The following is a 27,011-nucleotide window of genomic DNA, read 5'->3' on the forward strand; positions in this document are numbered from 1 at the left end:
CAATTACTAGCCCTCCAAAGTTCAGAGAGCCCTCAGAGATGTACAGGTTTCCACACAGGGGTCAGGAATACTGGTGGCTTCCTTACCTTCCCACTGCAGGAGAAATTCAGATTCAAAGTCAACATCCACACAGGACCCTTGGAGCTTCTGTGAAGCTGTGTCCTCTGAATCAGCTTGCCAGCTAGGTCCATCTCTCAGGTCTGGCAATCCTGGTCATTTGATGCTCAGTGAGACAGTCATGCTTCCTACAGTCTGCCCAGACGGGACCATTCCTAAGGATTCCTCTCACTCCCCATGCTGTGGTCACACAGGTTACTGATTAGGAGTCAGGGGCCTTCAGGTTAACTTGCATGGCCATACAGAAGCAGCTTGCTATTGATGCCTTGGGCTACCCACAAATGCCTGGGACTATGTTCTTGAGGTCTTGCAGAGGAGTTGTCCACCTTTTCCTCTTCCACACGGACTAAAGGTTTTCTGGGTTCCCAAACATCCCTGGGCCAAGTTTCTCTTCCACCTGCATCAGTCTGTGACCCACAGAGCCCTCCGTCCCCTCTGATCATGCACAGACCAGCCCAATCATCACTGCAGAGGAGAGAGGAAGTTGGTGGAGGCTTTGGCTTTGGCCCTAACAGTGTGAGGGCATCTGTGAGGATCCAGAGGGCACCCTGGTTTAGTCAGGATCCTGGAAGTTCTGTGGGTGGGCTCAGGTCCACCCCTAATGATGTGAAACCCACAAGCTGGGGAGAGAAGACGGCACATGGGGTAGCTCAGAAAATGGAGCAAAGGAAGCAGAGATGATCAGGTTACAGCCTGCCCCCCTCTAGACCTCATAGGAAGACCAGAGGTAGGCACTGATACCCTAGGCCGTGATCAGTGCCAGGATATCTTTCAGGCTAGCCTGCCTCCCAGGCTGAGTGTAAGACCATGAATCGCAGGTGAGAAGAGAAAGCCTGGTCTGGACATCTAGGGGAGAGGCTGGCTCCCAGGAGTCCTGCCTTGGGGCACCATATAGCTCCCAGTCATTAACTCCACAACTCATAATGAAGAGATCAGGAGTCTGTTAGGATCCCTGAGGACCTGAGAGTACTCAGGACCCCAGCTCAGCTATTTCAACCATGGTATGGAGGGGAAGAGATGTGACTTCTAGTAATCCTGGAAACTACACAAAGGGCGTCTGTGGTCCTAACATGAGAAACCTTGAACGATCCTCCTAATCTAAGAGGTTGAGGTGCAGAAGGTCAGCATGCATAGCCTTGGAGGGACCTGCTAACCCTTTACTAGTGTTCATGACAGACCTTGCTTGCAAAGCTCAAGATCAAGGACATGGAAAAAAGAGAAGGAATGACAGGGACAATGGGGTCCCATGTCCAAAGCCAGACACATGCCTGACCCCATCTAGACAGTGCAGACAAGAGAAAGGGTGCAGCTGAGCCCCTGCCTATGCTGTCCAAGCCTGGGGAAGCCACACCCCTCCGTGGTCACTCGGCTGAGCATTTGAAAACTCCGGGAAGCTACCAGCCTCTCATGTTGAACTGCAGTGCTTCTCTTTCATGAGGAGAGTGTAGATGAGACTGATTAGTGTGCGCTGTTTGTTTACCCTCCTTCCATTTCCCCGAGACAAAATAATTATCCCGAGCTTTAGAAGCAGCCTCGTCCATGGCAGTCCTTCTGTGTCTGTTGTAGCAGCAGCTTCCATGTGTAGACAAGGGAGCCAGTCAGGGCATGGCAGTGGCAGCACCCAGCAGAGTCCTCCTGTGCAGGCACTGCTGAAGAGGAGGCCCGGGGTAGCCAGGAAGGATCTGCAGTGGCACCATGAGGGGCCAAGGGACTCCAAGCTGCCTCGTCTTAGAGGGGCACAGCTTCCACTCACCCCTGGAGCTGCCACCCCAGACCCTCCCCTCCACCAGCCCTACAGCAGAGACCAAAAATATGTCCATGCCTGCCCAGGGCAGGCACAAAGATCACTGCAAACTAGAGACTTTGCCAGAAGGGTTTCTGGGGTCACAAGAGTGGGGGCAGCTGAAGATGGATTCTCTCTCCTTGTCCCCTAAAGTCCCATCCCAGCCAACAGCTAATCCCAATGTGATCAATCAACATCAGGGTTGAGCCACAGGGGACGACAGAATGGGTAATTTTCCCAGGAAGCCTTTGGTGAAGGGAAGCCTGGCTCACAGGGATGTTGTGGACACCACAGTGGCTCTCAGCGGTGCAAGCATGCCTCCTCCCTGGTACTTTCCCCCCCATATGTCATCCATGGAGCCCACATTACTGCCCACGGGTCAGACCTGACCCTGACCACAGAGAGACTGATTTCACAAGAGCTTCCCAACCTGAATGGGCACTCAAATCAGCAGACTGTTTATTCCTCAATGGTTTGTTTCTGCATCTGTTACTTCCCTCCCCAAACAGGGTGGCCAACAGCCATGGCTTGGCCTCAGACAGACTTTATGGAGCTTCTGCTGGACAGAATCCTAGAAACAGCTCCAGGCCAGCGACAGTCTGGTGTAGGGACAGGATCAAGGAAGAGTCCCCTGAAGGAGAGACGTCTCAATTGAGCTCTGAAGGGTACAGAGGGAAGAGGGGATGGCAGGAGTCAGGAAGGGGTGCAGGAAACAGCCACAAGCAGGTGCAGAGGGGTCTGGCTGGCAGCAGCTGCAGCTGGAAAGGAGACTGTGGCTGAAGCCGGGGTAGGGGGGGAGGGAGCAAAAAGACACAAACATAAGGGGCCCAGACAGAAATTATGAGTCTGGGCTTTGTCTCCCCAAACAATGGGGTCAGTGGAGGGAGAGAGGAAGGGAGAGGGAATAAAGAAGAGAGATGCTAAGTGGGTCCTTCTGGGTACTACACAATGTGAGGAGCACTTGTGATCGCAGACAGCAGTGATGAGGGGAAGAGGAAGGGAGACTGGGAAGTGGTCTGCTCAAGACTCTGCGATGACATTCGAGCGGCCCAAGGAGTGTAGCTGGGGCCCTCCCCTGGTCCTTGCTGAACTCAAGGACCACTGGAATGCCTCAGGAGACCTCATCCCACTGCCCATTGCCCCTGCAGGGTCTGCCCCGGTCCCAGTGGGTCTGGCAGAGATGGACTGGCATAGACAGGCAGCTCCGGATCCTGTATTTCTCCCTCTAGCCTGGAGGGCTTCTGCCAGCTCCTCGTTGAGGGCCAGAAACTGGCTGAGCACAGCCAGTCAAGTGTGACAAGGAGTGAGCTGTGACTCGGGCTCCGAGCTGGAGTCCTCCCTCTGGTGAGCAGCTGGGGTAGTAAACAAGCGCGCTGCTCTGCCACTGCCCAAGCCAGGCAGCAGGTGTGAGAGGTTACTGTGTCCTCAGACCCGGCTGGGGCTCCACTGAGAAGTCACTTGGCTGTGCTCATGTAGAAACTGTGGCCTTCCAGTGTTAGCTTCAAAGTGACTTCTCTTGAGAAAAGTAAAATCTTTGTGCTTCTTGTTCATCAGAGGAACAAGCTGGAGGAAATGGCTGCCTCCACTCGCACTGGCATCATGACCCGCCTCTGTTGATCTATCCCATCTCTGAGGCACTTTTGCCTTGAGCCTTCCTGGAACCTTTGTGTAGCCCCTTCCCTATCGAAGCCCCTTATCTTCTGGGGAGGTAGGCATATCCCAAAGTATAAGTAACACAAACTGCAAAGGCCATGCCACTGTTCTGGGGGACAGACACCCCCAGTGGAAGCTACCTGGGCAAGGAGGTGAAGAATCATCTCTAGAAGGCTGGTGTCTAAACTGAGCTGTGGAGAGGGTGAGGGAGCAGGACACAGAGCTATGGCAGATCCTCACGGTGAGGTCCTGGTGCCACTGTCAGAGTGGGGAGAAGGTGGGCGTAGTAGGTGGCCAGGCTGCAGAGCCTGTGGACTGGCGGAGGAAGTGTCCTTCCAGCCACCATGTAGGTGGAGGCCGATAATGTTGATGAACTGTAACATAGTTCTCAGCCTATTCTGACAGGATTCATCCGGGGCACAGAGAGGATAGTATGAATGATATCTTGGTCTCTAGTTGGGTGACCGAGGTCTCAGGAGGGAGGAGGGTTGTGGGGCCAGGATGAATGGTGGCAGCCTGGGTCCTACTGAGGTGTCAGGGACAGAAGGGTGTAGGTCACTGAGAGAAGCAAACACTGCCCTTCTGTGTTTGGCTTAGAAACCAAAATGCAGATCATACATGCAGGATTTTCCCCTCAGAATAAGCAGTGTGGGTCCCTGGCGGCTGGGTAAACACGAGACTCTTGTCTTTATTGACTGGGCAATGAGCACAGTCAGTGCACCTGCCTGGGTGTGGTCAGGCCGCTCTGAGAAGTACTGTGACTCAGGGCGGTGGGGCAGGGACCCAGGATGGACGTACTTAGGTGGCTGTTGGCTCTGCCAACATCGTGGACAAGCCGGAGAACTCTAAAGCTCTGACCTAGACCCACACTGCCCCAGGGAGCCTCTCCAAGTGTCCAGGGGATTGACGGTAACTTGGTAAACTGTTCATTCTGAAAGTTAGTGAACCGGTCTATGCCTGGGTTCCCGACCCTGGCTAGAGTCCTGCTGGGGCACCGTGGGGTAGAACATGGTCTGTTGCTCAGGAAGCTGAACCATGGTCGGAGTAGGCTGCATGTGAACGAGGTTTCCCTGCTCTTCTGCCCTGCTAGACACACTGCCCTCTGCCCTGTAACGTTTGACCCCTTTTGTCTTTCCTGGCCTACTTGGCCCTAGATAAAAGTGAACATGTTTGCAGCTCCTCTAGCCAAGGCTGCTGCCTGCGCATTTGAAGCGCACCCCTGGGTCCCAAAGGGCTTCACTTGCTTCTAGCAGTGTCAGTCCTGGCACACCCCTTCCTACCGCTAAAGCCATGCCCTTCTGTAAACAGGGGCCATTTCTTAAGCAATTAAGTTATAGAATCAAGAGCGCCAGTTAGGCAAAACCGTATACAAAGCTGTATATTCAAGAAAAAAATGTATAGGCAAATGGAATGTGCCGGGGAATTCTTCTGACCCCAAACACTCATGTAAAACCAATTCCCTGGCTTTAGAGCAGTCTAATTTAGTAACGGCCTCCCTCCCTGTTTCTACAGGTTCTCAACAGGCTTTGGTGTCCAAGCATGGCCTCTTGAGGCGAACCATGAATATCTGCAGGACACTCACCGCTGACTATCCAGAGTCACACCTTGCCAGGAGGTGACCCATCCTCCATCTGCCCCCAGCTTGCCCACCCCTGCCTGGGAAAGAGCTGCAGCTGCCAGGGACATCATGTAGTAGGGCCGGCTGCGGCGCCCAGTGAGCTGCGATGGTTTTGTACACGACTCCCTTTCCTAATAGCTGTCTGTCTGCCCTCCACGCTGTGTCCTGGGCCCTCATCTTCCCATGTTACTGGCTGGTGGACCGGCTGGTGGCCTCCTTCATACCGACCACCTACGAGAAGCGCCAGAGGGCAGATGACCCTTGCTGCTTGCAGCTGTTCTGCACGGTACTCTTCACGCCAGTCTACCTGGCTCTGCTGGTGGCTGCATTGCCTTTTGCCTTTCTTGGGTTCATCTTCTGGTCTCCACTGCAGTCTGCCCGCCGGCCCTACTCCTACTCCCGCCTAGAGGACAAGAGCCCAGCTGGTGGGGCAGCCCTGCTCAGTGAATGGAAGGGCACAGGGGGAGGCAAAAGCTTTTGCTTTGCTTCAGCCAATGTCTGCCTCCTCCCCGACTCGCTCGCGAGGCTCAACAATGTTTTCAACACCCAAGCACGGGCCAAAGAGATTGGGCAGAGAATCCGCAATGGGGCCGCCCGGCCTCAGATCAAAATCTACATTGATTCTCCCACCAACACTTCCATCAGCGCAGCCAGCTTCAGCAGCCTTGTGTCTCCGCAGGGCAGTGATGGAGCCAGAGCTGTCCCTGGTAGCATTAAGAGGACAGCCTCTGTGGAATACAAGGGGGATGGTGGGCGTCACCCCAATGACGAGGCTGCCAATGGCCCAGCCTCTGGGGACCCGGCTGACGGCAGCCTTGAGGACAGCTGCATTGTGCGAATTGGTAGCGATGAAGGAGGCCGGCCACCGGAAGCTGACGACCCAGCTACTGGGAGCCAAGCCAGGAATGGGGCTGGCGGGGCCCCAAAGGGCCAGACGCCCAACCACAATCAGCGAGATGGGGATTCTGGGAGCCTAGGCAGCCCCTCCGCCTCCAGGGAGTCCCTGGTGAAGGCCCGGGCAGGGCAAGATGGCGGTGGCAGTGGAGAGCCGGGAGTCAACAGCAAGCTCTTGTATAAGACGTCAGTGGTGAAGAAGGCAGCGGCCCGCAGGAGGCGGCACCCCGATGAAGCCTTTGACCACGAGGTCTCGGCCTTCTTCCCGGCCAATCTGGACTTCCTGTGCCTGCAGGAGGTGTTTGACAAGCGTGCAGCTGCTAAGTTGAAAGAGCAGCTACACGGCTACTTCGAGTACATCCTGTATGATGTTGGGGTCTACGGCTGCCATGGTTGCTGCAATTTCAAGTGTCTCAACAGTGGTCTCTTCTTTGCCAGCCGCTACCCTGTCATGGACGTGGCCTATCACTGTTACCCCAATGGGTGCAGCTTCGATGCCCTAGCCTCTAAGGGAGCTCTGTTTCTCAAGGTAGGCATCCTCAGCTCTGCCTGAGGACTACACACCAGCTGCCCCAAACCTCATGACTAAATGGGCCATAGCCCCTACCAACCCTTATTCCTTGGGAATCCTCGCTCCCTTGATGGGGTGATTTTGGAGCCAGACAAAGCTTTTCATGGACCTGAACTTATGGCCCCCAGGTCAAGCACAGGAAACCCATGGGTTCAGGCTAAGTCATCTGAGTCCCATTTACCTATCTGTATAGTGGGGTGGGTGTGACCCAGTATGGAAAAGTCCAGATGGGATGGATTCAAAGCCTCTTGTACTGCACGTGGTGACCATGATGGTGGTGGTGGTCGCTGTGACAAGGGATGGAAGGAGACAAGCCCCATCTCTATTCACACACGGCAGAGACCAGAGTAGAACATGAGTTCAGGCCAGCATACGGGCTCTTCAGATCCCCAGGCCAAAGGCCACACTCAGTCACTGAGACCTCCAGCTTCACTGGTGTCCCCCTCCTGTTGTCAGCAGCTGCCATGCCAGGCTCTCTGCCCACCAGCTCTTGGCTTCAACTCCAGTCACTAATTAAAGCGAATCGTGATTATTTCAGCTAATTTGGATGCAGTTGGAGGTTTTAGACCATGGTAATTTGGTCATTCCACATTATCTTCGATGGAGCTGGAGACACTCAGTGTCGACTTTTTGTTCTCTATCTAAAAGCCAGTGCTAGTGAATTCAGAGTTCTCTGAAGATCATCTGAGTGTCTGGTGCGGACGGGGCTTTCTGTCCTCAGGGGCAGCAGCTGTTTTGCCTGTGCTTCTCCCCTTAAAAGTGAGACTTGACTAAGGGGCTGCTTTAGCGGGGGACCCCAACCAGGGCAGGTTTCTCCCACTTCTGCTCCAGTCTTAACCGAGCCCAACCTGTGCAGGAAAATACTGAGCCAGTGCTTGCTGAGAGTAAGGGCACACTGACTCCATCCGCGTCTGTTGGGGACAAGGCAGTCTCTCTTATGCCCCATCCTGGGGTGCTCAAGGTCTCTTTCATGGTTCTGCCAGAGTGGTGGTCCCCAGCTTCCCAGTCACAGAGACACTGATCTTCTGACACAGTTCCAGCCTCCCTATTCTGACCTGTGAGTCATTTGTGTTGCATTTGTGGATATGTTTGTCTTGGTGGCCAGAGGAGCCTTCTGGGAAGGGAAGGTCATCAGTGGAAAGGTGTGTCCTCTCACCTGTGGCGGGATATGAATGGCTGTGAGCCTAGAGGCGCCCACCCCCAGATGACGTCCACTCCTCACCTTCCTTCTCATTTGATGCCCTCAGACAGTTCTAATGACAACTGTCTTCTGGCGACAACCTTTCCTCTGTGGCTCTATCATTAATGTTCTTTTTGTCTCCCTTTACCTTGTAGTTTTCAAACTGGTCAACAGATATGTTGCCTCATTCCATTCCAAAACTTTTTGAGCTGGCCAGTATGTTTTTCATGTCAAAATTTGTTCGTAACATCTCTTAGCACCTTGACAGGTCTCTCAGCACCAGCTTGTCTGTTTTGTTTTTCCAGACAGGGTTTCTCTTTGTAGCCCTGGCTGTTCTGGAACTCGCTCTGTAGACCAGGCTGGCCTCAAACTCACAGAAATCCACCTACCTCTGCCTCCCGAGTGCTGGGATTAAAGGTGTGTGTCACCTCTTGTTTTCTTACAGCTGAAGTTTGGGATAAACCATGTAGCCAGCTCTCTTTACTTCTCAAGGTCCCCCGCTATCAACTCTGTTCCCCCAGAGTGTGATCCCACAGCCTCCATTTCTACCCTGCTGGTAAACCTCATCCTTGTCCCAGCCCAGCCCTCTCCCCAGGGCTCATCCTTGAATCTGGCCGACACCTGAGTACATCTCATTTACTCCTGAGCAAGCTCAGCATCTGCCCCGCTGTCCTCACCCAGGTTCTCCATCCTGAAGCCAGAAGAAACCACCACCTTGAGCCTGCTCAGTTTATCCCGGGTTTTTCATTTCACTTTTGAACGCCCCTGGTTCCAACTTCACCATCTTAGTGAACCTCCTCTCTACATCTTCCCACTGGGGACATGGCTGACTGTCTTCCTCCAGTGAGGCCTCCTCCTCCTTAGGTCCGATTCCCCTTTCTGCCCTTACTGGACCACCCAAGGGCCCTCCATATTTCATGCTCTGCTGGTCTTAGTCTTGCCAAGCACAAGCTAGTTCTCCCTTCATGGGCTCCTTGATGCCGTGTTCAGGTTATTTTTTGGACTGCTTGTCCAGCCAGATGCTGCCTTTGCCTCTCTGTGTGATGGTTTGTTTTTATAAGAGAAACACGCGACTCTGCAGGTCCTGAGGACACACCATAGGAATCACTCAGTCCCAGCAAATAATAAAGAGGATGCTGTCAAGATCACACCCCTGTTAAGAGGGAGGCTACTGTGGCAGCAGGGTCAGCAGGGATGCCTTTGTCCTTGTCCAGAACTCAGCACAGGGCAAGGGATCCTAAGGGAGAGTCTGACAGATGGGTGGCTGTTAAAAAATCTTGACAAAGACACCAACAGCCTAGAAAGGGGCAAAGAGCAGCATGCAGAGGCCAACAGGGCTAATGTGTACCCATCTGAGCGCCGTGAGCCTTAGTTTGCCCATCCATAAAATGGTGCACACTGGGCATGTGAGGACGCACTAAGCTAAGTGTCTGTGGCAGAAGATTACCGTGGGAGAAACCTGCTGCCCGGGGAACACAGGGTCGGCCACGGCATGTGCTCCTTCCAGCACTGCATTCTTCTACACTGTGCTTTGATAACAAGATGCGCCAGTGGCCCATGGTATTGCAGGGCTAATTCCCAGAACAGGGGTGCTAGATCGCTGCACCTTGGGTCTGGTATATGGGCACGAACTTAACGAGCAAGTTTAGAAACAGCCCCAGTCAGGGCCACAGAGCCTTTCAAATAGCCAGACATTCACCTGCAGGCACTAGGAGGACAGGCATCCATGCTGGAGGGGGGAGGTGGAGTTGCAGAAATCCAGGGGACAGGACTGAGAAGACTCAATTTTGGCAGCCAAGGGAGAGAACACTGAGAGGCCACTCTGTGTCCTTAGCCACAGGATGAACAGGAAGCTTGGCTTCTGTGGTCTATCTCTCTGGGAAGTGCCTGAGTCTGGGGTTCTGGGTGGGGCAGCTGGCGCTCACATAGGAAGGCATGCATCGATAGAGACCTCTGAGGATAGGCCCGCAACAGGCCCTGAAGAGTACACAGTTGAGGGCTCTTTTCGAATGGTCTCCAACAGTTAGGGGGTGATTAGGGGCCTGGGGGTGGCCTCAGCGGTGGGAGGGGATGTGTAGCCTGCCTCACCCCCAGAGTCACAGTACAGACAAGGGCTCATTCTTGTGCTGTTACCCATAAGGGGGGGGGGGGCTGCTGAGTTATCTTTGGGAGATACAATTAAGATGCACATTTTTATGAAGCTAGCATTAGAGATGACCCGCCTAAGTAAATCAACTGCTTGTTGAGCCAGGCCCACCCAAGGTAACGCTACCCTAGTAAAGAAATGGTCAGGTTTGGGGAAGTGGAGGCATGGAGGTGTGAAGAAGCTACTGTGGAAGGAGGGGGAACTCAGGATGAGACCAGCCTATGCCAGGAGCCCCACACGAAGGACACAGGCCAGAACTCTGCCCTAAGACCGAGGGACTGCAGGCGACCATGTCCTATAAAATGCGAGAAGCACCAGGCAGTGGTGGCGCATGAAGGCAAGGCAGTTGGAGGTCAACCTGGTCTACAGACAAGTTCCAGGACATCAGGGCTACAGAGAGAAACCCTATCTTGAAAAACAAAACATCCAAAAACTCATGAAGCAATGGACCATGCTGCCAGATGGGGCAAAGGTAGACAGTAGATGGCTGGAAGTCTCTAAGGCCCCTCCAGTGGGCGCTAGTTTTGACTTCAAATTGGAGGCTCAAGAGGTCAGGTTGAGAGTGTGGCCAAAGGAGAAAGGAAAGAGTCACTAAATGAGAGTGGAGGAAGACTTAAAGGGGATAAAGAATATGGCTCATGGTAAAGAGCACCTACTGCTTCATCATGAGGACCAGAGTTAGGAATCACAGCACCCACATTAAACAGCTCCAGTTCTGGCTTCTGTGGATGGACACACACACACATAGAGATTATGATAATGATAAACAAATATTAAAAAGGCTGAATGTTATGCTGGGCATGGTGGTACACACTTGTGATCCCAAAACTTGAGAACCAGAAGCAGGAGGATTGCTGTTAGTTTGAGGTCATCCTGATTTATGTAACAACTTCCAGGTCAGCCAGGGCTACATACCAAGATACTGTCTCAAAACAAAAAACTTCAGTCATGTAGGTGGATATTCCAGTCACCTGGAGATGCCAGGGACTGGGGAGGAACTTGCCTGTGTCTTGGTTCTCCCCCATAAAGCCTTGCACAGATTGCAGCCAACCATGTAACATATAAGCTAATGTTTCTTTACATATCTGCCTCTAGAACCAGCCAGACACTTCTAGAAGCAGGGCGTGCCCTATCTCTACCCAGGCCCTAGGATCTAGCCAGGCCTGGCACAGAGCAGGATGGCAAGAGCTTGAGCAGAGCCAGGTTCCTTTGCACCTGGAGCAGCAATGGCTGACTGGTAGCAACACTGACACCCTGCCTTCCCCCAGGTGCAGGTGGGAAGCACACCTCAGGACCAAAGAATTGTTGGGTACATCGCCTGCACGCACCTGCATGCCCCACCAGGTAGGCCACAGCCTGGGGTTTTCTGGGGGTGGGTTCAATACCTGGGCCCTGGCTGGGGTCCAGGCCAAGGTTCATAGTCTGGCCTCTGTCCTGTCTGCAGAGGACAGTGCCGTCCGGTGTGAGCAGCTGGACCTGCTTCAGGACTGGCTGGCTGATTTCCGAAAATCTACCTCCTCGTCCAGCACAGCCAACCCGGAGGAGCTGGTGGTGTTTGATATCATCTGTGGAGACCTGAACTTTGATAACTGCTCTTCTGGTGAGGCCTTACTCCTCCCCGTCAGGTCTGAAGCTTCAGTCAGAGCACAGGCTGCAGGCAGTCACAGACTACAGCTAGGTAGTTTGAAGAACTTCCGGTTCCTCATGAGTGTGTGGGGGAAATTGTCTGCCCCACACTTGAGTACTAGCATGGGACAACCCATATATTGACGGGAAAAAAAAAAAAAAAAAAGCACAAAGAGATGCCCTAAAAATGAACCCAGAACAAGGGGAAAACTTTCAGTGACTCAGTGGTGGCTCAGGGGTTAAGAGCACTGTATGCTCTTAGAGAGGACCCAGGTCCCATGCCCAACACCCACATGGTGGTTCACAACTGTCTGTAACTCCACTGTCGGGGAAGCAGTGACCTCTTCTGGGCTCTGAAAGCACACGGTGCAGACATAAACGCAGACAAAACAGCCATACACATGAAATAAAACCAAGACCAAACATTTTAAAAAGCTGGCTCAGCAAGTAAAAGCACCAACCTGGTGACCTGCATTCAGTCCTCAGGAGAGACAACCTCCCTGTGTTTGCTGTGCCATGTGTAGCCCCCGCACACACACACACCCTCACACTCGTAAATATTTTAAATACGGAAAACCGCTGGCTTAGACGACTGGACTATGCTAGGCATGATGGCCCATGCCTGCAGTCTCAGCACTCCAGAGGCTGACAGAACTGCTCAGAGTTTGAGACCAGCTTGGTCCACACAGTGACTTGTAGGCCAGCCAGGGATACAGGAGCTCTCATCTCAAGAACCAATCAAGCAAACCAACCTCTTAGATAGAAGACTGAAAGGCGACCACTGTGAAGTTTTAAACTGACTTGAATCTGCACTTATAAAGGCCTCCTTTGGGGTTGGAGTAGCTCTGAGCCTTACTTGGCTGGGAACCTCATGGCTCTGACTCCCTGCAGGAGTCTCAGCTCCCACAGGCTACTATCGATAGGGTGAACGTGGAGCCTGTGAGTGCAGGCCTCACCCTCAGAACAGACCTCAAGGTCTCACCTGGAGTCCATGATGGTACCCTCACCTGATGGCAGCAGGTAGAAGCTGTTTTAAGCTTTCGTGGCCAGGGCATCTCCACACAGTGGCAGTTCCCGCATGGGCAAGGAGAGTGCAGTGCCCGGCATAGAACACACAGTCACCAACACAGGACCATTTCCTCTCCTCGTGTGGGACATTCAGCACAGGTCTCTGTCCTGGTCATGACACTCTTGGCACACTTATAGGAAGAGGCCCAAGCCCAGTGCCCTTCCTCCAGCCCAGGGGTCAAAGAAAGACTTTACTGGTCCGGTGAGGTGAGTCGGCAGGACATGTGGTTCTCTGAGCCATGTGATACCCACTCCTCCCCAAGGGTCAAGCATCCAGATCTGTGAAGAGCAGGGTCCTAGCTGCAGTATCGTTCCGCCCCCACCAGCAGTCTGCTATGGGACCTGGGAAGGCTGGGAGGACACAGATCAGTGTGTTAGGGCACTTGCTGAGGGCAGAGACTCAGTGACACACCAACCACAGCACCAATCACAGGACCATGGAAAGCACCATGAGCCTAGTGTGGTGGCTGATGCGCACTCCTCTCTCCACCCCCCACAGATGACAAACTGGAGCAGCAGCACTCACTGTTTACTCGCTACAAGGACCCCTGCCGCCTGGGGCCCGGGGAGGAGAAGCCCTGGGCCATTGGTAAGCAGGAGGCTGGGCTCCCCATGGGCTTCCTAAGAAGGGGAAGCTGGCAGGAGGCCCCCAAAGTCCTGGTGTCTCCCTAATCCCACCCTGGAGGCCAGCTGGACCCTGCCTCAGCCTCCACTCTCTTCTGTCCCCAGGTACCCTGCTGGACATAAACGGTCTCTATGATGAGGATGTGTGTACCCCTGACAATCTTCAAAAGTAAGTGCCCGTACCACCATGGGCTCACAGGGACTCGGGGTCCTAACAAGCTCCCAGGCCTTCAGGAGGCATAGAACCCTTACCAGATGGGGACTGGGCAGGTTCGAGCAGGAGCAGCTCACTCAGGCCCCTGATACTTTTGAGTATCAGGAAGCTCTTACACAGGAGAGAGGACGGATGGATGGAGGCTGTCACCATCTTCATACTCTAGAAATCTAAGAGGCTCATGGAGTCAGGATCTAGACTCACACTGAAAACAGCTTTTGTTAAGTACAGTTCATATAGGAAAGAAGCCAGAATTTCCAGGATCAGGTCATAGGTCAAGCCCTAGAGAGCTGCTGGGTCTGTGAAAGAGCAGGGAGCCCACGGCCTCTACCCACCAATCAGATAGAAGGTGAGAGAACACAGGCTGATTGTCTTGACAGGCAGTTCTACCTAGGTCAGCTTCATCCTTGAACCAAGTGAGGCTTCCATAAAGGACACAGCAGAAAGGCCAATAGCAGAATGAATTTATAATTCACAGCCTGAGACTGCACAGAGCCACTGCCATGGCTCCTTGCAGCTAATTTGAGCCAATTAATTAGATTAGAGACTAAATTTGAAACATCATCCTATGCAGAGAAAATTATCTTTTCATGAGATGATGATTAAAAAATGACTATCAGTAACTCTCAGATCATTGATGCTGGAATTAATTATCAAAGCAAAAGACAGTAATGGATTATATCTTTGAGCAGTTAACAATGCTCTGAATGTCATTAGAGTATTTATCTCAAGGCTGATAAAAACCTGTAGAAAGCCATGTTTGCCAGCTTGGTCTCTCCAGTGTTAACCACTTGGAGGTCTGGCCAGTGTCTTCCATGCCAGCCCCTGGCCTGAGCCTGCTATCGGTAATTGGGGAGGGGTGGCCTATAGGGTTCCTCAACTCTCCCAGGGTTCTAGGGCTCTCGGGCAAGGCTAGCAGGAACTGTGCTGGGCATGGAGACAACCCTTGAGTCTCCTGGGATGACGCTGAGAAATGGGACAACCGCACATTCCCCCAAGTCAGGGGCCTTAGCAACCACTCATTTTACAAAGAAAATAGTGCTCAGAGGTTTGGTGACAAGCTGGGTCACATCAGCGAAAGGACAAACCCAAAAATGTAAGGACTACCTCCAATGTAGTCCTTTCTTGGTTCCCTTAGCACCATCATCTTAGACAGTGATGGGGCTTCTAGGAAATAAGGTCTCTGAGGCTCAAACAGGCTCCTATTGGATCAAAAGTGAAGGAGGGACCAGGAGAGGAATGCTCCCAACATGGCCACAGCCAGGGATGCCATGACCAGTACAGAGTACAGACAGCGGAGCGGGAACTAGTTAGCTCGAGGTGGAGACAGCCTGTGGCAGAGGGCGGAGGGCCTAGGCCCTTTGTGGAGCCACAGACAGGAAGATCTTAAACCCAGGTTTGGTCTCCCCCTTTCCCTCTTATGTTGTGGAGAATATGGCTCTTTGGGTCAGGACCGGCATCAAACTTCACCTTGCTTCCTTTCTGCCTGACAGGGTCTTGGAGAGTGAGGAAGGCCGCAGGGAGTATCTGGCCTTCCCTACCAGCAAGAGCCCAGGGGCTGGGCAGAAGGGGCGGAAGGACCTGTTGAAAGGCAATGGCCGGCGCATCGACTACATGCTGCATGCTGAGGAGGGGCTGTGCCCTGACTGGAAGGCTGTGAGTCTGATGCTGGGCCCTATAGCCCCATACAGTATTCTGAACCCAACCCCCAGCCCCTGCTCCCTTAAAAGGAGAGCCAGCATTTTCACAGCCTGATACCCTCCCGATACCCTCTGTATAACCCTAGTCCAGTTGGCCCCACATCTGGAGCCTCCCACCCCAAGCTGTCATTTCATATCCCTAACACTCCGCTTTACAAACACCCTCTCTGGTCTAATCAGAATGTTTTCCACCCCTTTTTTCTCAACCTAGGAGGTAGAAGAATTCAGTTTTATCACCCAGCTCTCCGGCCTGACCGACCACCTCCCTGTGGCCATGCGGCTGATGGTGTCTGCAGGGGAAGAGGAGGCATAGATCAGCCACGCCACTGGCATCTCAAGAAGTGGGGCCTCTGCCAGCCCTTCAAGCCACAGCCATGCTTGGGTTGTGTCCCCTCCATTGTGCACCTAGTGCTGGGGGAAGGAGGGCAGGGGACAGGGAAGAGCCCGTCAGTCCCCTGGGAGCCTGGAAGCCAGGCTGCTCTGTGCCTCTGGGCCATCTCTAAGAACAGAGGACTCAGGCCAGTCTGGGTGCCCCTGGCTGCCCAACCAGTGCCATTCTTTCCAATCACGATTTTCTACAGATTACACAGCACAACATAGTTTGTAACCCGAGGGTTAGTATGAGGACCGGGTTTATGTACTCTTTGTATTTCTTCTCAAGCTTTGTCCAGGGTTCATTACTTTTGTCTGCTGCCAATGTTGTCTCGCATGCCTGCACCCTCGCACGCACGCTGCCTGCATGCCATGTGCCACACTGTAGCACCCAGACCCCTTGCTCGGGCCTCACCCAAGGCCAAACTCCAAACACAATCAGAAACAGCCAAAGAAGCACTTCCTGGGCCCAGCTGCCAGCTCTCCACCTCCAGCTTGGTGGGGATGTGAAGGCTGTCATTACCGGTCAGCCCAGGGCTCTTCCCAGGGTCTTGCATTCAAGGGCGATTACATTTTAAAAAGAAAACAGAAAATGTTGAACACAAAATCACCCTTCACTTAGGGTCTGTAAGTCACTGGGTAGAACTGTGCTCTTCCCCAGCCCACACAGCAGGGTCCAGCTGGCTCTGGCCACCCCAGCAGCTCCTGTATGGGACTGACATGGGCTGCGGGGCCGTAACAGGAAATCCAAGAAGAGGGCATCACTTTTTTTACACAAAGGGAACTCAGAACATAAAGGGGGGAGGGTTGATTTTGAAAACGACAGGTTTGTAGTTTCTTCTATTCAAGCCAACAAGTCTTCTTCTACAGGCCCTTTGGGCTCAACCTCTCTGCCTGAGGACTTCCCTTATCCATGCGTGGCTGAGCTCAGGAACTACTTGCCTGCCCCCAAGTTGGGCTGCAGCTCTGGCCTCTCAGGCCCACTCTCCCTCAATAGCTACTCTACTCAATGCCATGTCTAGGAGGGTACCCTGGATGAAGTGGCAGGAAGCCAAGATGTAGAGAATGGCTTCCTCACCAGTTAAGCTCGGGTGGCCAGCCACTGCTTGTCTAGGTAGGAGTGACTCCAGATGCATCCAGAAGCCACTCTTGCCACTGTGTGAGCAGAGCCAGCCCCACGCTCAGCATAGCAAGGCTGCTAGAAGCCCACTGTTCTCCACCTGTTCCTGCTCAGGTGCCCTAGACAGCACTGACTGCCCACCTACTTTCAGGGACCAGAGGCTGATCCCTGGCTACAAAGGGAAGATACCTGTCCCAGGGTCCTGAGCTCCAATTTGAGGGACTGTTTCCGACAACCCCACTGGTCTCTTCAAAGTGTCCTATCTTGTATCCAGCCTGGCTCAAAGCCAACTCTGCCTGATGAGGATGGAGAAAGCATCAGGTCCCTGCTGCTGGGACCTCTAAATGCTGGTGCCCTGAAGCTGTGCCTTGTCACCCATTAAGTAGCAAAAGGGATCAAGACGAGGGGCATATATCCAACAAGATGCCAGGCCCTGTGCTGGGGTGATCCTTCAGACCACAGGCAGCTTGGCATTAGGGTGTGTATAGCTGGTGACATCCATCTGTCCAAATCTTTGGGCCTAGGGAGCCCCACCCCATGCTCCAGTGTCCAGAGGCAGGGCAGCCTTGCTGGGTTCTCTGCTGTGCCCCTCTTCTGCCAGGGCCTGGCCTTCCGGCAATCTGGGAAGGCTTCATGGAATCAAAGGTCCAAGCCCTGGAAAGAACCAGGATTCTGCTCGTGCAGGGCACCACGGGCGGCCCAATCCCTACACCAATGGCACTGTGCACAGGAAAGTAGATGAGGCCAAGGCCAGGGTCCCTAAACCTGAGCCAGGGTAACATGTCTGGAGTCAGAGCCACATGCTTCTCTCCTTCCCAACTCCCAGGGCGGCCTTAGGCAAGTTGTACCGCCCTGTGCCTCTGTCATCTTGTTACAGACAGGTTCTGGAGTCCAGAGGAGGGACAGCCTGCCTTCCAGCTCCCCCACACATCACTCAGCACTGAGGCCATACCATCTGCCACACATTTCATTGTGGTTTGCCTATGGACTCAGGACTTATGTACTGCCAGGCCTTTATAGTCCAACTTCTGAAAAAGAGGCATTGCCAGGATTCCAGATTCTGTGGCAGCGAAGGCCTAGATAGAGGCAATCACAGGGATCACTTGACTCCCAACTGCAGCTCTGCCTGCCTGGGACCCCTCAAGGGAAGCGCTAGGTAAGTGCGTTAGCTTAGGAAAGACCATTCATTCACCTTTATTTGTCCAAACCATCTGGAGTTTTAAGTATGAATATTAACCTTGATGCTTTTTAACTATTGTATTAACTTGCTCAGATTTAGAAATACTGTTTTAAAAGAAAAAGAAAACTTTTTTAATTTCTGTATTGTATCCTCATGGGACATTAGGGGTTTTATATGGTAAGATACCTAAGGTTTTGGTAAAACATTATCAAATATATATCCAGACGATTCTTCCCTAGAAGAAAAACAATCTTTATGCCTGATTTAAAAAAAAAAAAAAAGAGGTGGATTTTTCCTTTATGGTGCTGAAAGGAAGGATGGAGAATGAAGAGAAAATAAAACTGTGAGGCTCAAGGCTCGTGTGCTGGCTCTGTACTGATGTGCATGACAAACTGGGGAGGGCCCACAGACTTCCAGAGTTGATCCCAGCCTAGGGATCAACTTTGGGGAATGACTATGGGGACACAGCCCATGTCTGCCCTGAAATGCTAGGTTCTATTACTGGTTACCTCCCAAATCCTTTCAGAACAGAGAGGTCATTAGCAAGAGTAGAGTGAGAAGTGGCAGAGGTGGGACAGGGCTGTGGCCAACTGGGGAGCAAGGGCTTCAGATAAATAGAGGAGAAGGCGACTCTCCTAATTTTCTTCCTACTGGTTTTCCACAGGAAACTGCTTGAACCCTGTGAGCAGCAACCGATGATTGCTGCTCCAGGTCTCATGGCTTATCAGGCCACCTGCAGGTGTGCACTGTGGCCAGATACCCAAATGTATATGAATGTAGCTTAGTAAAGCTACTTATTAGCAGGGGAGCCTAGTCCTCTCAACACAGGTCTTACCAGGATCAGGAAGCTCCAAGGAACTCCCTAGAAGGCCATTCTCTAAGCAGAGACCTGGAAATTCCTAGAAAACAGACAGGCTGGGTAGGTTCCAGCTAAGTGGACAGTCCTACCTTAGTCCCAGTGAAGGTTGTTCCTTAGTTCTCCTTGAGGTAGGACAGAAAGCATTACTACACCAGAGCTTTCTGAACTCTCAGAAGCACAGAACATTCTCCCTGGTCGATTCAGAACTCTTAAATCAGTCAACAGCCTATTCTGCTTGCCACACCTGATGCTGGGAGCCAGCAGCACTAAGATACAAAAATAAAAAAGGTCTCCTCTGTGCAGACGCCAAGTAGGTGCATGCAAGTGAATAAGTTCTTTGGCCTTCCTTCCCCATTGAGCCCCACGCTACTCAGAGTCTGCAGCCTATTGGCCATTTAATTTCTCAACAAGGGAAGGTTAGTTCAAGGTGTCTGCAAGCCTAAACTCCATGGTGATGTCTCCAGTGAGGGGGTGAAACTCCACAGCATAGCTGACTGACTGAGGGCCATCCAGAGGAACTCTGGGATCCAGTGTGCTGCTGAAGAAATACACAGCTTGCTTGCAGTGGGGGTTCCAGGAGCAGTACCCCTGCAGGATGAGTAGCAAAAGGATGGGAAGGGTCCCTGGTACCCAAGTCACCTTTCCAGCCCATGTAACCAACAATGGGAAGTAACCTGGGCCACCTGGGAGTTACCTGACCTGAAGGGCACAGAACAGGGATACTCAGAGCACAAGGGGAACAAGTAGTTCTAGGGTAGGCACATACTCTGGGCCTGGTGCCCACAGTGCTACCTTGTCTTCCAAAGGACTCATGAGGCCGGTGCTGACTGTGCTGTCTGGCGTCAGATGATAGTCCATCCACAGGACAGCCCCATGGCTCTTCCCGGGTCTGCAGAGTACAAAATCAAACAGTCACACAGACATGGATGAGTCCGATCAAACACATCTTTCTGTTTTCCTGAAACCTCTACCACTCCCCTCCCTCCCAGTCGGGAGTTTATATACTCCTCACCCATGTTGGTAAAGCCTAGCAGAAAAGGTCAAGCCACAGCAGCCACAGCTCTCAACTCCACACTCCCTACAGCCCGAGCATAGAAACCTCCGAGCACAGCTGCTCCCAGAGCTGACAATGAAGATTCCCTGGGCAGTGGCATTTGCCCTGACCTGGCTGCTTGTCCCTGGTGTAAAAAGCTCTCGGAGCTCTGGACATATGGCTCCCTTAGGGAGGAGGCAACACTCTATTGTGAAGGGAGGTGGAGCTGGGTGAGGTCTCCCTCACCTTGCAGCAAGCAGCCCTCACCAATTCTGACCTGCTTTAACTCCCAAGAGAATTCAGGAGGGCAAGTGGATAACCATAGAAACCAAACTCATGTTAGTCTGCAGCTTGATACAACAAGGAGCAGCAGGTAGGGAAGTAAGCAAGGCCCACTCCAGTTCTCCCTGACCAGCACAAGATCAAAGGCTGTGGACCCTCCATAATGCAAAGGATGGGGCAGGATGGGAGGACACTTCCTGGGCCAAGAGTATGATGCCAAGCTGCTTGTCCTTCACAACTGTGTCATCTCTAAGTCCCTCTACTGTTTTCACCCCACAACTCGCTATAGCTTCTACTCACCTTTTCAGTTCCATGCAGCCCTCAGCACGCACAGGCTGCTGGGGGACGGGCTGCTGGAAATCAAAGGTCAGAATCTCCTGAGGCTCAGAGAGGCTGCGGCATGGGTACTCCCACAATGGGTGGGGCTCTGCCTCCCTGCTCTCTCGAAAATCCAGGGAGTGCTAGAGGAGAAGAGAACAGATCTATAGAGATGAACTGCAGCCAGCCAGGAGTACCCTCATTTCTGGGGCCCAGTCCTCCTGTGAAACTGCACTCATAGGGACCAGCATGTTGTCACCTACCACTGGGTACCTGGTAGTAACAACCAGCTTCTCCTTTCCTGTCCATTCATTAGAAGGTCACTTCACTTCCCTAAGTCCCAGCTTCCCTTTTAAACAAGGATGACAATGCCCACTCTTGACATACTCTGAGAACCAAGTGTCTTTCTCTGGGGGGAGGGGGAGAGGGATAAAAGGGAGGCATTCACTCACCTCTACTGATACTGCCCACCAAAATGGCTCTAGCTGGTCTGTGCATGGCAACGCAGGCCCAAGCAAGGCAAACAGGGATCTGGCAGGCTTTGCCCTTCCCCTATTCCCTCTGCCCTGCTAAACTATTAGATTACATTCCTAAAGCTAGTCACCAAGATCTAGCCCCTTATTTGGTCACTTCTTCCGCCTGAGGCTAACCACCAAGGTCCAGCTATCAAAGTACTGAGGTTCAGCAATCAAAAGTAGTCCTTCTCTGACTATCCCAATTAACATGCCCAATCAAAATTAACCAATTTATCCTAACATGAGGGCTTCCCTTTATAAACTGTCATTTGCCTATGGACCATATCGGTCTCCTCTCTATCCAGAGGCAGTCCTTTGTCTCTCCAGGGCAAATAGCCCCCTTGTTTCTTCCCCCTCCCCCTCATCCTCTATCTCCTGGCTTTGTTGCCCTTCTGGGACAAATAAATGTCCTTTGTGCTGAGCATTTGGTCTTGGTGATTCCGGTTCTTTCACCAGCTACCACGACACTACCTTGATGGGGCGCAGAAGCAAGGAAAATGGACAAGTAAATAAACAAGCCCAGTGCCTGGGAAAAGCACTCATGCCTATGTGACAGCAGACTGTGTGGGCAGAAGCAGGATAGGGGAGCTATCTACAGATGACTCTAGGCAGGAAGCTGGAGGTCAAAAGGCTGGAAGGGGACACAGACAAGAGTCAAGCAGGAAAGACAAGCAGTGGCCACACCGGGAACTTCAAGAGGATGGGTATGGCCCTTGCACGCAGGAGGGTGGAGTCCTATAAGATGTGCATTTTCTTGGACACTGTGTAGAGGAAGGCTGAGGGGGGAGAGGTAGGAAGTCATATAGACCAGAGTGTTTCTGACAAGGCTGGCAGCAGAAACCTGAACTGAAGACTCCCTGGGAACCTGAAGGGGAGGCAGAACTGGCAGGGAGGGTGCCGGGTCTACGTGAGTAGAAGGGCTAAGCGCTGGGGAGGCAGGAAAGACAAGGCCTGGTGACACCCAGCAGAGGTGTCTGCCTCTGTAAACTACCTTAGTCCTCTTTTCTTTGATAAGGTCTCTTTACACAGCTATGCCTCCTAACTAGTTCTTCCAATCCAGACATTAGTGACTGGTACCATGCTCATGGTGGGCCAAACACAATGGCAGCACTGGCCTCACCACCCAGAACAGAAGCTCGCTCTATACTATTTATGCTGCCCCCATCAGACCTGCCAGAGGCTTATGGCTTTGAGGAAATGTAGAGGAGAAGAGGACTCAGAGCTGTATCCCACGATCTATGCTTTTAATGACCCTAGAGAGTGCACATCCAGGACTACACGATGCTAGGCAGGAATATTCTTAGACCCCATGCCCTCCACCACAGGGGTTTTGGTTTGAATTTTTATTTTATGTGTATGGGTGTTTTGTCTGCATGTATGCTTGTTTACCATGGAGACTGGAAGGGAACAGCATACTCCTTGAAACTAGAGTTACAGTTGATTGTAAGCGTCCATGTGGGTGCTGGGAATCAAACACCAGTCCTCTGGAAGAACAACCAGTGCTCCTAACCAGTGAGCATCTCTCCAGCCCTTTGTTTGGTCTGTATGTTTTTTTAATTTTTTAAAAAAAATTGAGGCAGTTTTACTAAGTATCCTGGACTGCTGAACTTTTAATCCTCTCATGTCGACCCCCAGTAGCATTGCAGGTGGCAGGTCGAGCCAGTTCTGGTTACCTTAATCATATCATCCATGATGTGCACATCAAAGCCTTCACAGTCACCACAAGGGCTCCGGATCCGCCACAGATCCTATGAAGGAAGAATAGTCCTGTGTTACATCTGGGCTACAGGACTACGGGTTAAGAGGGGTGCTGGTCAAAATGACACAAAACTTTAATCCCAGTGCTTGGGAGGCAAAGGTAGGTGGATTACTGGGAATTTGAGGCTGCACAGTGAGTTCCAGCCAAAACTGACTCAAAACAAACTAATAAGCAGAACCACAGGCAGGCAAAGCTTGCTGTTCTATATACCATAGACACAGGACACCACTGTCCAACCCTGGCCCAGGAAAAAGTGACAAAGACCCTGAAGAGCCAGAGTGGTTTGTGTGACAGACGGGTATAAGACTGTGTAAACGAAGAAGACAGTCAACCAGAACTATGAGGCTGAGGCTTCTGTAAGTAGTCCTCTAGGATCCTGGGAACACTGCATAAAAGGACAGGCGAGGGCCCCAAAGCACTGTCTAGCCAGTCCATCTTCCATGCCCTGCTCCTTGGGCCTGGGAATAAGCAAACTTCTCTATAGCCACTCTTTAGTCATGAGAGTCACAATCCATATGGAAATTCCATCAGATAATTAACACAGAAATTAAGTGATAGAGCCATGAGGGTACCACAAATAGAGCCATTCTCATAAAAGGAATATCAAATATGATTCACTCTTCATTCTAGGTTCAAAGCACTTCAGAATCCTTTCAATAAAATAATGCCTTTTCCAAAATGACTTGGTGACTGTGGCTCTGCTTTGATGAGAGAATTAAAATGAAGCTTTTCTATTTCTTCGTGCATAAAAGAGAAGTCCCCATCTCAGAATGCCCTAACAAACGCAGCCTCTGTTCTCCACAAGAGCACAGCTAGCTGCACAGCACGCCTCCTGAAACACTTAATTTATGTTTTTAATTATTCTGATAAGCCGCAATTGTAAAGTGACAACACACAGTCATTTCCATTTCATATGTCAAATTACTGCTTTATAAAATCGTAGCCTTCCTCTATTCCATCCTGCAGCCACTGATGCAGAAAAGAAAGGGCCGTCACCAGGGCCCAAGCTGTTCAGTCTGCACCCACCGACTCTGAAGAACACAGCTTCCCCACCCTCCTGTTGCCTACCCTGAACTCCACGACCATGGCGTGCAGTGAGGCAGCCTGGGGCATCACCACAGCTCCAGGCTCCAGGTACTGATCCACAGAGGTACGGACATACCAGAAGTATAGGTTGTGCCATGGCAGCAGGCTGGTGGTGAAGAAGGGTTCACCCAGGAGCAGAGAGACCTGGCAACCAAAACAGGAAGAAGTCAGGTATCAGGAGTGAGGGTAACCAGTGAAGGGCAGCTCAGCAATTTCACAAGAACATGCACCAGGTCATTCACTCCTCATCACTCAGCCAACAGATGAGCACGCCCCTGAAGACACAGAGGATTATGGAGTAGAAGAACAACACAAACACAAGGGAGAGTGATCTTTATGGGAAAGAAGCGAGAAATAAGCACACACAGGGGCTTCAGAAAGGGCTTCCAGAATAGACTTCCACTCACAGACCGAGCTGTTTCTCCAGTGCACTGTCAGTACCAGATGAACAACACGTCACCTCACTGCATTAAACCAACGTGGACACAGGCACTGTGGTGCCTGGTGGACTACAGTTCAGCCGGCATTTGTGAATACACACACAGCTAGACGACTAGGAGTCAGAGAAGCCAGACAAAGGGGCAGAGGCCAAGCATGGGTGTAAGTGAGAGTAAGGCCTTCTAGATTTGTTAGGAGAGGATGAGGCCAGGCCAGCAAGACTCCAAATGGCCAAATAGCTAAGCAGGTTCCCTTGCCCTGAAGGCAAGAGGGGCTCCAAACAGCTTTATCAGGGATTCAAAAGATAGAAGACATGTATTTTAAAAAACCCTTCTGAGGGGCTGGGGTGATGGTTCAGGGGTTAAGAGTGTTGACTGCTCTTCCAGAGGACCCAGGTTCAATTCCAGACACCCACATGGCGGTTCACACCTGTCTGTAATGGAACTCCAGGATTCAACACCCTCCCATATACATACACACAATACAGGCAAGACACCAATGTATACAAAATAAAAATAATTATTAAAAAATAAAATAAAACAATAAAAAACCCTTCTGAGGACCATGAAGCACGTGCAGAACTCTGCAAGTGGAGATGGAGATTGGAGGTATTCTAAGGGAATGCCACAGTAGTCAGGCCAGGTGGGAAACTGGGGCAGAGTCTGAGGAGACTCCCAGGACTCAGTGGATGAGAACCAGAGGACATGCAATGATGCTCTGGACCAGGGTTGGCCCGGAAACTTCCCCGTCCTTCACTTCTACCCCAGCATCGGGAACATCACACGGATGCCTTCTCTCACCATTTCATCATTTCTACCCAACAGGAACCTGGAGTCTCAAAACGCCAAATAAATAAATAAATAAAATACATGAATAAATAAATCCTTTTTTTTTTTCTTTTTTGAGACAAGAGTTTCTCTGTAACTTTGGAGCCTGTCCTGAAACTCACTCTGTAGACCAGGCTGGCCTTGAACTCACACAGGTCCACTATCTCTGCTTCCTGAGTGCTGGGACTAAAGGTGTGTGCCACTACCACCCAGCTAAATAAATCTTTAAAACAAAAATGAGAGATGAAGAAGAGGAGAAAACATAACTGGTACTTGAATGTTCTAAGTAGCACTATTCTAAATAGCCAAGAAATATCAATAGCACAAATGTTTACCAACTGGCATGGGAAGTGTGGTATATACATACAATGGAGTGTTGTTCAACGATAGGAAGAGATGAAGCACTGACTTAAGTTATAACATGGATGATCCTTGAAAATATTATGTTAAATGAAAAAAGTCAGTTACAAAGGATTATATATTGTATAAATTCATTTATATTTCTTGTCCAGAATAGGCAAACCCACAAAGACAGAAAGTAACCTACTCATGGTCTAGGGTTTTGTTGGTGGCACATGAATGTAACCACCAACAAAAAGTATCTTTTAGGGTAATAAAAATGCCCTAAAGTTGACCTAGTGATGGTGGTATACTTAACAAATACACTAAGTCAACCAGCCATATACTTTAGATGAGTGCTTTGTATACTGTATGAATTCATCTCAAGCTGTCATTTTATAGAAGGCATGAGGGAAAATAGGCGAGAGGCTTGAACAGATATTCAAATATAACTTATAAACAGCTTATGAGTACATGAAAAGATGTTCAGTATCATTAGCTATCATGAAAATACATATCAGAACCACAACGATATACCAATGTGTTCCCACTGAACTGGCTACACTGAAAGGAGAGAAACCACAAAATGAGCCTCACATACTTTTGGAGAGGCACAACCAGCAATGACGGACAACGGTTCAGCAGCTTCTCAAGAAGCTAAACACAGCCAGCCATGGTGGCACATGCTTTTAATCCCAGCACTCAGGAGGCAGAGGTAGGCGGAGCTTTGTGAGATCAAGATCAACCTAGTCTATATAACAACCCTTTCTCAAAACAAAGAAAAGCATGCAGAGAGCTGGTGTTTAGTAACCAGGTTCCTGGTGAGCAGCTCTGGCGGGGGGTGGGGGGGTAGGGGGGTGTTAAAAGATCTGAGCAAAAAGAACCCTTCAAAGAGGACTTTACTGAAGAGGGAAAGGAGAGGTGGTACACCATGTTCCTTAACCTCAACAAACTATTCTGCTCTCATCTGAGAGGCACAGGAGCCCAGTGCCATGTTCACTGGGCCTTTATACAGACCCTCACCCACCCTCATAGTGGTGAGGTCTCTGTTGGCCAAGCTGCAACAGGAACATCACATAACATTTAGCTAAGGCGACAGGGCGGAGATTAGGTTACATGGTGTCACTCTGTCCCCACTCACATAAGCCCCAGTGGCTCACCTTCTTACCCTCCAGGTCTGCAGACGTTAGCAACTCAGGCCGTTTCTTGATGATACTAATTTTGTCTTCCAGGTGGTTGGCCTTGAAGATCTTCAAAAGAAAGAATATAAGCATCTTTATGCTCACAAATTGTTTTGGATCTGGGGAAAACAATTACTGAGCAGAAGCTCCATGGCAGAGAGCCTGCTGATGTGCTTGAGGCCTGGATTCAATCTGCAGCATCATAAAAAGTTAAAACTAACACCTCTCAAAGTTACCTTCCCTGCTGAGTTTTCTGGCCAAATGGCTCTAGGATACCACTTCATCTGCTTGTGTAAACATCTCTTTGAGCACTTCCTACTGACCATGAAAGAGGTCGGGAAGCAATGATATCTCCTCATCCAGGACCTATTATAGGTCTTGCAGTTTTGGAAGAGTAAGTTACTCCCAGGAGCAAATCACTTAGTTCTACTTACACAAAGACGCTAATTTCTTATTCTTATGTGAAATGAGAAAAGACTAAACTTCTTCAACTACAAAAACCAAAAGT

At 51.1% G+C, this 27,011-nt stretch overlaps 2 protein-coding genes and 1 long non-coding RNA gene across 9 annotated transcripts in view; 1 reads left to right on the forward strand and 2 right to left on the reverse strand.

Moving 5' to 3' along the window:
- The window catches only part of LOC126502744 (uncharacterized), a 56,758-nt gene extending 51,704 nt beyond the window's left edge, over positions 1-5,054 (reverse strand). For both annotated transcript variants that reach the window (XR_007592039.1, XR_007592038.1), the window contains exon 1: positions 87-5,054. This is a non-coding gene — a long non-coding RNA (uncharacterized lncRNA). The remainder of the gene's footprint in view (positions 1-86) is intronic.
- Smpd3 (sphingomyelin phosphodiesterase 3) overlaps positions 1-18,950 on the forward strand; it is an 83,168-nt gene extending 64,218 nt beyond the window's left edge. For all 5 annotated transcript variants that reach the window (XM_050143959.1, XM_050143960.1, XM_050143961.1 and 2 more), the window contains 7 exons: positions 5,066-6,594; positions 11,231-11,306; positions 11,407-11,562; positions 13,156-13,245; positions 13,386-13,449; positions 14,988-15,150; positions 15,406-18,950. In XM_050143959.1, the coding sequence (XP_049999916.1) occupies positions 5,278-6,594; positions 11,231-11,306; positions 11,407-11,562; positions 13,156-13,245; positions 13,386-13,449; positions 14,988-15,150; positions 15,406-15,507 (1,968 nt within the window). In that variant the 5' untranslated portion in view covers positions 5,066-5,277 and the 3' untranslated portion in view covers positions 15,508-18,950. The remainder of the gene's footprint in view (positions 1-5,065; positions 6,595-11,230; positions 11,307-11,406; positions 11,563-13,155; positions 13,246-13,385; positions 13,450-14,987; positions 15,151-15,405) is intronic.
- A 145-nt stretch (positions 18,951-19,095) lies between these two features.
- The window catches only part of Prmt7 (protein arginine methyltransferase 7), a 38,318-nt gene continuing 30,402 nt past the window's right edge, over positions 19,096-27,011 (reverse strand). For both annotated transcript variants that reach the window (XM_050143957.1, XM_050143958.1), the window contains exons 13-18: positions 26,483-26,572; positions 23,701-23,862; positions 22,547-22,621; positions 20,341-20,501; positions 19,518-19,614; positions 19,096-19,313 (exon numbers count right to left, since the gene is read on the reverse strand). In XM_050143957.1, coding sequence (XP_049999914.1) covers positions 19,143-19,313; positions 19,518-19,614; positions 20,341-20,501; positions 22,547-22,621; positions 23,701-23,862; positions 26,483-26,572 — 756 coding nt within the window. In that variant the 3' untranslated portion in view covers positions 19,096-19,142. The remainder of the gene's footprint in view (positions 19,314-19,517; positions 19,615-20,340; positions 20,502-22,546; positions 22,622-23,700; positions 23,863-26,482; positions 26,573-27,011) is intronic.

This window comes from Alexandromys fortis, unplaced genomic scaffold (genome assembly GCF_014885135.2).
Source record: "Alexandromys fortis isolate MF-2015 unplaced genomic scaffold, M_Fortis_MF-2015_v1.1 scaffold_1, whole genome shotgun sequence".
In the NCBI taxonomy this organism is placed as follows: domain Eukaryota; kingdom Metazoa; phylum Chordata; class Mammalia; order Rodentia; family Cricetidae; genus Alexandromys; species Alexandromys fortis.